General features: G+C 49.0%; 1 protein-coding gene across 1 annotated transcript in view; it reads left to right on the top strand.

The window, feature by feature from the left end:
- Positions 1-203: 203 nt before the first annotated feature.
- Positions 204-9,931, top strand: part of PLEKHA6 (pleckstrin homology domain containing A6) — a 158,168-nt gene continuing 148,440 nt past the window's right edge. Inside the window, exons 1-2 of the mRNA XM_023186989.1 lie at positions 204-762; positions 6,738-6,814. Of these exons, the coding sequence (XP_023042757.1) occupies positions 680-762; positions 6,738-6,814 (160 nt within the window). The 5' untranslated portion in view covers positions 204-679. The remainder of the gene's footprint in view (positions 763-6,737; positions 6,815-9,931) is intronic.

Genomic DNA, 9,931 nt, shown 5'->3' with positions numbered 1-9,931 from the left:
CATCAGGTTCCCGATTCAAAGCACTTTCAGTCAAACTGGTTCCCTGCGCGTGGCGCCTGGACTGGGGGACTTGGGGCTGCCGGCGAGTTCTCCGCGCTGTGAATTACCTTCCGAGGCGGCGGCGCAGCTCCGCCCCCAACCCCGCCGGTGGTTCAAGTGCAAGATCCGAGCTGGGAGCGGAGAGGCAACACCCCTGCTCGCACTGCAACCTGCTCCCTTCGGGGAGGGATCTTCCCCGCTCCAGCTTCTGCTCGCCGGGCTCCGCCAGGCTGGAGGGCAGCAGAGCCAGGAGGAACGGAGACCCAGCGCTGCCCGTTAACAGTCCCGGCAGGAAAGCCATCATAATTACTCACCGCGCTAATTGCCCGTCATTAAAGTTCAGGAAACGGTCCGAAGAGGAGCTCAGAGTCGAGGAGGGGGCAGGTGGTGTCTGGGGCTTCCGGCAGGCCAGGGTTAAGCGCTTGCCTGCTCCCTGCCTCCCGGCTTGAGGCCAGCGCGTCTTCAGTGGGAGGCCAGCCACTGCCAGGGACCCGGGAGCGACGCCGCCAGCCCGGCTGGACCCCCTCCCCCACCACGGCCTCTAGAAGGGGGCAGCAAGTGGGGGTTCCCGGGTACCAAGCCCCCTGCCCAGCCGGCGCCTGGGGGCGCAGAGAGCCAGAGGGGCTGCAGGGACACCGAGATGGCCGATGAGATTGACTGGCTGGACCTGCCCGGCCGGTGGGCCTACGGAGTTGACGGTGGTGGGAGAATCTTCTTCATCAAGTATGTTGGTCTCCCTCTTCTTTTTATTTCAATTTTTTCCTTTAAGTTGTCCAACTTGAAAAGTGGAGGGGCTGGGGGCAGGCTGGAGAAGGTGGGTGAAGCGGTGGCTGCAAGGGTGGGCATGACTAATAAGTTTATCACCATGCCTGTTTGAATCTGTCTCCCGCCTTTTCCTCAATGGGTCAAAGTCCAGCAAAGGCTTGGCATTCCCTCAGCTCGGAAAGGCAGGGCAGGGCAGGGGAGTGCTGCCCTTTCTCCCGCTCCTTGGTCACATGCGAGGCCTCCAGGAGGATGACTAGATTAATGCCCAACCTGGAGTTTTTTCAGCTCCTTCCCTGAAAGGGCCAGAGGTAGGTCTTTCATTTCCCCCCAGACTTTCCTATGGGAAGACTTGGGCTAAGTGACAACATACCAGGAGATCCTGCCTCTACCACCCAGTTCCTGGCAACCCTCACCCCAGACTCAGCGTGCCCAGGACAGCAGTTCTCCTCTCCTGTCCTGCTTCTTTATGGAGCTATGGTCAAGAGGGAAGGGCACGATGCCCACTGTATGTTTAGCATTCTTGAGAGAGAGAGCGCCTTTGCTACTCTCAGTAATATATTAGCACTGTTATATTAATTTCATAAACCAAAATGGCTCTGGCATAATCTCATTATAACAAAGTGGCCCTGCTGGCTCTCTTTTGGCTCGCTTCTACTATAGTCATCTTTTGCCAGGATAGACATCTCCCAGAAATATAGCAAGTCTAGAAGCACAGCGTCTTGGACTGTTACCCACACTTGACAAGCTTTTCCTTCCTCAAGATAGCCACTTACAAAACATCAGAGCTGCAAGGAATCTTAGAAGCAATCCCTTCATCTGCCAAACGGGGAACTGAGGTCCAGAGGTATTGAAAGTACCGGTCGAAGAGAAAACCACTTGTTAATCAGAGCTGGGACTCAGCCTAGCATCTGCTGACTTAGTGCACTGCTTCCCCAGGTACCAAACTGCCTTTGCAGGGGCTCAGGCAGGCAGTGGTTTCTCTTTGGTGTTTCTTAAGTTTCCACATTTGCTTTAGGCCTTTCTTCTGTAATTGTCACCACCATGATCATAATTGATGTTGTAATTATGTTATCTTAGAAATTAACTCCATTAAAGGTCTTGACCCTAAGTCAGATTCTTAAATAACAGAACTTCTGCAATATTAAAACTGCAGTGGCTTGAGACATTAGAGTTTATAAGAATCACCCAAGGAACTTATTAAGAAGGTGGATTCCTGAGCCCTACCTCAGGAGATTCCTATTCAGAGGATCTGGGGGAGGGTCTTAGAATGTGAATTTCCATGAGCCCCTCAGGTATACAGATGAAGTGGTTCATTCTCTACTTCCTTCCTGATCTCTTACTTGCCATCCAGATTATTTTCCTCTTTCATTTTACAAACATTTACTGGGCATCCACTCTTTGCTGCAGTGCTAGGCACTGGACATAAAAAACAATAAGATGTAGGTTTTTACTTTAAGGTAACAGGCAGAAAACATAAATCAATACTTAGGAAATAATATGGTACATTCTTGAGGCATTTGCAAGATGCTATGGGAAGGAAAGAACTAATGCTCTCCAGGGAGTTCAGTGAGGGCTTCCCAGAGGAGGAAGCATTTGAGCTGATTCTGGAGGAGAGACAAGAGTGACAGAAGCCTTGGAAGTAGAGGCTTGGGGAAATAAAGGCACCAATGGGGGCTGGGGAACAGGTAACCTAGAGTGCTCGGAGAGGTTCAGTGGAGATGGAGTGGAGCTGCTGGAATACTGTAGAGGCCCAGGAGGAAAAGTAGGAAGAGGCAGCTTGAGAGAACCCTTACGTGCTAAGCTAAGGGGTCTGGACTCCATCCTGTAGGTGATGGGAAGCCAAAGGAGATTTCAAACTGGGACTTGACATCATCAGATCTGCATTTAGAGCCTTCTCTCTGGCAGCTTCATGGGCAATGATTTGAGGCTGAGCAAGAGGCAGGAGGAGAAACTTAAGGTATGGAAAGCAGTTAGGAAACAGTTGCAAAAGTCCAGGAGACAGCTGATGGGGCCTGAATTAAAATGGCGAGAATAGAAGAGAAGGGGAGGGAGAGATGGGAGAAATCTTCAGGAACCAAATCAGGAATATTCATCTAAAACTTGAATTCTGGGAAGGGGAGACAATGGGAGGAATCAAAGGTAAAGCTTAGAATTTCCAGCTTGAGTTTGAAAGACGTCAGGAGTATGGCAAGAGGAGTGCATTTTAGGGGGAGCACAGGTTTAGTGGAGAAACATTGCAGTTGATGTCCCTGGGGGACATTCAGGAGATGCTGTCTAACAGACAATTGGATATACAGGATAGAGTTTGAAGAGAGAGGCCTGGGCTGGAAAAGGGTCATCATGTGGGGGTAGAACCACCCAGAAGAGTGCGAGGGAAAAGACAGGAGTATACCCAGGCAGCACCAGTGTTAAGGAAGGGATAGAGGAACAGAGGCCAGGTTGGAGAGTAAGACCGAGAGGTTGCAGAGGTAGGCGGCACCAGGACCTGGGTAGAATGCCACCCCAGAAGGCAAGGAAGAGGGATGTTAAGAAGAAAAAAGGAATTCAACAGTATTGGATGCAGCAGAAAAGCCAAATGGGCCAAAGGCTAAAAAACACCTAGTGGATTTAGGAGAGGGGGAGGCCTTTAATGACATCTAGAAAAGTGGTTTCAGGAGAGGGCTGGGAACAGAAACCAGGTTGCAGCGGATTGGTGAATGAAAGCCCAGGAAGTGGGGAAAGCTAGGAGAGACTACTGTCGAAGGTTTGGTCAGGAATGAGGAGTGTGAGACAGGAAGCTGCCAGGGGACATGGCATTGAGAGGGAGGCAGAGTATTGAGACTGTAGAAGACACAGACAGAGGAGGAGGATGAAGGGATGGACCCCAGAAAGAGAGAGGAGGTGAAGATGCAAGGCTGGGATGCTCAGCAGAAGGAGGTTCTAGAAAAGATGGGAGAGAAGGGGGACGATAACCCAGGCAGAGAGATTAGCCTTAAAGGGGAGAGAGGGCTACCTATTCTCCAGAGGAAGACAAGTATTAAAGGATGGGTGAGAATCTGGGTAAGTTTTGGTGGTGAGGTGATTGGGCATACTGGGAAAGCTCCCACCTAATCTTTTCTATGTTTTCTTCAATTAAGAGATAAGATCCTCTGCGCAGGACAGGGGCTGGGTAGCAGAGGCAGGCCTGGGACCTGAGGTTAGTGGGAAAGCCTTGGAGCTCTCTGCGGATGGCAACTGACTGGGGACCTTGAAGAAGATTCTGGGTGACACTCAGGGCTCAGCTAAGCTGGGAGACTGGATTTGCAGTGACCCCAGTCCTCCCAGGCCCAGTTTCCCCATCAGCCCAGTGCTGGAGTGGAGACGGCCTGTGACTGTCCCAGACGGGGGTGCTGACAAGGGGTGCAAGGGGTGCAAGATGGTGCAAGGACAAGGGGAAGAGGGAGTTGAGGGTTGTGGTGGCATGTCAAGGGTGTGATAGGGTTGTCTGTGATATCCAGTGGGGTAGAGATAGATGGGAAGTCTGAGGGAGTTGACAGTGTGCAAGGAGGGGAGAGTCAGGGGCTGGAAAATCTCAGGAGAGATGTAATGGAGGCGAGGGCACTGGTTGACTTCCTCTCCAAGCCCTTCCTTTTTATTGGCTTCCTCTTCCACTGTCTCCGAGAACCAAAGCCAAGACCAGAGACCCAGTATGTTAGAGTCTTCTTCAATGGTGCCCGAGCTCAGAGGTCACTAGAACAGTGACTTTGTTTTTTTCTCTGCTTATCAGAGGGGTAGGTTAGCTGGGAGATCTCTTCCTGTAGTAGGTGTCCAACTTTAGAGAAAATTAGTGGAGTCAATAGAAAAAAAAGCGTATGTTTACACCAACTCTAGTACACAAATGTTCGTAGTAGCTTTATTTGTAGTGGCCCAGAACTGAAAACAACCTGTAAGTTCAGCAACAGGTGAATGAATGAACACACTGTGATGTTTCCTACAATGGAACACTATTCAGCAATCAGATGGAATCAAACGACCACATGCCACAACATGGACCAAAGCATGAACGTCAGACAACTGGGTGCTGTGGTTCACACTGTAATCCCAGTGCTTTGGGAGGCCGAGGCAGGAGGATCACTTGAGGTCAGGAGTTTGCAACCAACCTGGGCAACATAGTAAAACCTTGTCTCTGAAAAAAAATAGCCAGAGGCCAGGTGTGGTGGCTCATACCTATAATCCCAGCACTTTGGGAGGCCGAGGCACTTGAGGTCAGGAGTTTGAGATCAGCCTGGCCAACATGATGAAACTCCGTCTCTACTAAAAATACAAGAAAAATTTGCCAGGCGTGGTGGTGCATGCCTGTAACTCTGGCTACTTTGGTGGCTGAGGTGGGAGGATTGCTTGAACCCAGGAGGCAGAGGTTTCAGTGGGCCAAAATTGTGCCACTGCACACTCCAGCCTGGGTGACTGAGCGATACTCCATCTCAAAAAAAAAAAAAAAAAAAAAAAAAAAGCCAGACATGGTGGTGCATGCCTGTAGTCCTACCTACTCAGGGGGCTGAGGAGGGAGGATTGCTTGAGCCCAGAAGTTTGAGGCTACAAATGACTCTATGATTGTGCCACTGCACTCCAGCCTGGATGGCAGAGTGAGACTGTCTCAAAAAAAAAAAAAAAAAAAAAATCAGGCAAAGATGTATGATTGTATGATTGCATGATTCTATCGTATGATTGTACGATTCTATTTATATAAAACTCTAGAAAATGCAACTAATCTACAGTAACAGAAAACAAATCAGTTGTTGTTGGGGAGAGGGGTGAGGATAGAAAGAGCTGGGGGTGGTAGGTGGAAAGGAGGAATTACAAAGGGTCACAGAGAAAGTTTGGGAATTCATTATCTTGATTTTGGTGGCAGTTTCACAGGTGTATAGATAAGTCAAAACTATTAAATTGTAAATTTTATAGGAAGTTTATTCGATATCTCACTTTAATAAAAGTTTAATGGAGTCTTTCTTAGTGGAGTTTATTCTACATCCATTATACCTTAAAGACATTGAGCAGAGTCTTGGCCTGGGCTCCAAGATGCCATCCTAAAGCCTGGGTGATCCAGGTGATCTGAGAGTCCCTTCCTCCACATACCTGAAGTAGCCAAGACAGTCAGGTGCTTCCTGCTGGGTCACATCTGGCTCTGGAAAAGTCTGTGTCACTTGGTCGGTGGGGATTGAGAAACGATGATGGCTTCATCTGCCATTGAATCTACAACCCGGAGGGTCTGTGTTGCTGGGGAGCCTGCCTTGCTGGGTGTGAGGTATCAGAAAGAGTTTTGTCAGGGACAGATCTAGGTCTGAATCCTATCTTCATCACTTACTGGTTGTGACTTTGGCCAAATTTCTTAACTTCTCTGAACCTCAGATTCATAATGTGTAAAATTCCTAGTGTGAGGGAATGTTGTGAATGAAAAGTACGTAGCATTGTTGACACACAAGGACTATGGGTTCACTCAGTCTCCTCCTTTTCTTATCCATTAGAGAAGCTGCCAGCTAAGGACCTTCCTTGTTCTTCCCACCTGCCTTTAGCAATCATCTCTAACGTTGCCTCTGTCATGAAGCCTTCATGCTTCCCCTTCCTTAACCTCATGCCAGGTAGCACTCGTTTCTTTGTGATGGTATCACACTTTTTACGCATAGTTACAATAGGCATTATAGTGCCTATCACATTGTATTGCAGCTATCTTTTTATGCATCTATTTCCCAGTGGGTTGTAGATTCTTTGAGGTTAGGGATTCGATATTATTCATCTTGAAACCCTCAGAGTGTACTCCATAAATACTCTGTGAATGTGAACGAATGAACAGCCTTGTGGATGCTCCCATCACATGTGTCTGGGATTGAAAAGTCGGTGTTAATGTGAATCTGGAGATGACTGTCCCACTCAGAAAAGCCTCTCTTGTAGCTGACACTTTCTTATTGGTCTTTCCGTAGTGATGAGGAAAAGTCAACCAGCTGGGTGCATCCTGGAACAAAGTCACCCATCCAGAGTGGACACACCTCCTGCCCAGGTAAGGAGCCTCTCTGTCTCTGCCTTTACAATCGAGGAGGATGCAATAGCTTGAGGTGGCAACAGGAATCCTGTGCCCCAACTTTGCTTCTGACTTTTTCCTTTCTCCATGGAGGGACTCAGCTTAGCGTTTGGACTGCCATCTGGGGGAGATTGCAGGCTGGTTGGAGCTCACCTCAGTGTCTCTCCAAGCTTCCACCTCCAAAATTGGTATCTGAGACAGACCTTTGAAGACAGAGATTTTTACTCTTCTTTCATCCCTCTGCCCAGTCAGAAAATCCCCTGTCTCAAGGGCTCTTGAACTGACAGAAGCCAGCCGCCAGTGCTGCGCTCTAGAACTTTATGTCATGATGGAAGTGATCTCTCTCTACTCTGCCCAATACAATTGCCATGAGCCACATGTGGCAATGAACAAATGAAATGTTACAAGCATCACTGAGGGCCTGATTTTTCTTTTTTTTTCCTTTTTTTTTTTTTTTTTTTTTGAGACAGAGTCTCACTCTGTCACACAGGCTGGAGTGCAGTGGTACGATCTCAGCTTACTGCAACCTCTGCCTCCCGGGTTCAAGAGATTCTTGTGCCTCAGTCCGTCAAATAGCTGGAATTACAGGCATGTGCCACTACACCCAGATAATTTTTTTATTTTTAGTAGAGATGGGGTTTTGCCATGTTGGCCAGGCTGGTCCTGACCTCAGGTGATCCACCCACCTCAACTTCCCAAAGTGCTGGGACTACAGGTGTGAGCCACTGTGCCCAGATGGATTTTTAATCCTAATTAATTCAAATGTAAATGGCCCCACGTGGCTAGTGGGAGCACCTGTTTCTCCCACTGAGGAGAAACGTGAAAGGGGACAAGGCTGACATTGCTGCTGATTATGGAGAAAATATCACCGGTAGCCCTCAGGGCTAGTGGGAAAGGTGGGACACAAACAGGTCAGCAATGAAGAAACAACCAAAGAAAAACACTTCAGTCTAAGTTGTTGAGGTAGAGACATCAAGACTCACAAGGCCTGGGTACTTTAAGTGAACAGCCATTCATCCTCCTCATGACGCCACCACAGGCCAGTAAGAGGGGGTGTGAGTTACAATGTGGGGAGATCTCTCACCCCCTCTTGCTTTCCAGCCCTTCACCGGACTGGACCCCAGGCGCCTGGTGCCAGGGCCTCCGTCACTCATGGGCACGGCTGGCATCGTTAGACACACAGGATGAAGCCTTTGACTTGTTCAGAGTCCTTTTCTTTTCAGCTTCTGAGCTGGGATCATTGCTGGAAGAGAGAGACTTCAGGGGTTACGGAATTCGACTCTTCATTTTATGGTAGAAAAGTTGAAGAGCAGAGAGGAAGCACCTGGCTCAAGGCCACTTGACTAATAAGTAAAGTGGTGTCATGGTTAAAGGCATGCATTTTGGAGGCAGAGAGATCAGAGCTCAATTGTGGCTCTATTTCTTTCAGTGTGGTCTGGTACTAGGGGTTTAATTCTTCTTGGAGTTAGCGTCTTCATCTTTATAATGGGGAGAGGATTATGAACCTTAAAAAAATAGTAGCAGGCGTTACATCAGAGAGGTGGTTCCCAAAATGGAGGTAGCTTCTGCCGTTATTGTCACCATCGTTATTTCCAACTTGCGGCAAGGCCTCCTGACTCTAAAGCCAGGGCTGTTTTCTTCTACCAGGTTGACGGTGGTGTCACCTTCAGTGTTTCAGCTGTTTACAGGTTGAGTCCATTCACTTCATTATCATCCTAGCTGGAGTGGAAGATGAATACCAGCCTGTGAGCCAATGCTTTCATTTTTGGCTGCAGCCAACTGGTTGTCTAAGGCTGGGAAGGGGTTAAGATGCCCCCAGAGCTTGCCGGGAGGGCAGCTGCCTCAGCGGGCACTCCGCCTGGATGGGAATATAAGCACTCTTGGTGTTGCCCAGGCAGAGAGGGCAGTGTGGAGGGAAGTTGCTAGAAAAAGGCAGGGGACATAATCCACACTGGCTTCTTTCCCAGGCACATCACAGTGCCAGAATTATTTATGATTCTGACCCAATGGGGATCCCTCTACTTGGGGAGGATGCCAACCCACACCCTCCTGAATGGCAGCATCCTCCCACAGAGACAGAGGGGAACAAGTAGCATTTATGGAGCAGCACAGAGGAAAGAGTGTAGGCTTTGGAGGCAGCACAGCAGCACTCACATCCCGGCCCAGACACTTCCTGTGTGACCTTGAGCCAGTTGATGAACCTGTCTGGGCCTCCGTTTCCTCATCCGTCATCGGTGAAAATGTTTTGGAGGACACCTGTTGTATAATGTTGCTATGCAGATTAAATGCACTAGCAGAGGTAAAGTGCATAGCTTAGAGGAAGGAAGTACTCGCTAAGTGGTAGCTGGTGTGATAGGTGGGCCATGTCCTGGCAGGAGCTGGGCTTGCTGGCTGCCCTGTTTTGCTGAAACAGCACCATCACCATCAGCAGCAACTGTGGAAATACAGACCCTTGATAAATACAGGTAAATAAAATGAATGATTAGAAACTGGACCCGCTACTCTGCAGAACCCACGCACTGCTCCCCAGCAGCTGGTGCCTCAAGGCAGCTGCTAACATGGCAGGAGACAGTCAGACCAGCAGAGAATAGCTATGCTTTGTAAGACTTCATACACAAGGCAGGAGTGTGGACTGACCAGAAAGGTGGCAGTCACTGTCCATCAAGAGAATCCCCACCAGTTTTCCAATACGTCAGCCAGGAGGCTCGCACTCCCAAAAGGAATGTTCTCAGCCAGCTCCCTGACTGTCCCCACCTCTGACAGTGGACTCTCTTGGGTCTCTCAGAAGGCTCCTCCTCCTCAGCCATGGGTTGAAGGAATCCTGTTTGCTGGGGAGGCGGGATACTGCCCAGGGTGGCTGTTTTGGGAGAGCGAGTGGGATGATATAGAGCCTACGAGTGATCTTTGGAGATGGAGGTGCTATGCCCACCTGTGGGGGCTGCCTGGGTGCCTCCTGGCCACTGTCAACTTCCTTGCTCACACTGAGATTCTGTGATTCTCCTCTGAGCATTTCCATGGATAATTTTTTTTTTCCAGAGACACTATTGAAGATTTTAAAAACTGCAAGTCTCTTCATTTTCCTGGGGGTAATTTCCT

This window comes from Piliocolobus tephrosceles, chromosome 1, assembly GCF_002776525.5.
Source record: "Piliocolobus tephrosceles isolate RC106 chromosome 1, ASM277652v3, whole genome shotgun sequence".
NCBI lineage: Eukaryota > Metazoa > Chordata > Mammalia > Primates > Cercopithecidae > Piliocolobus > Piliocolobus tephrosceles.
This window is presented reverse-complemented; position numbering and strand designations above follow the sequence as displayed.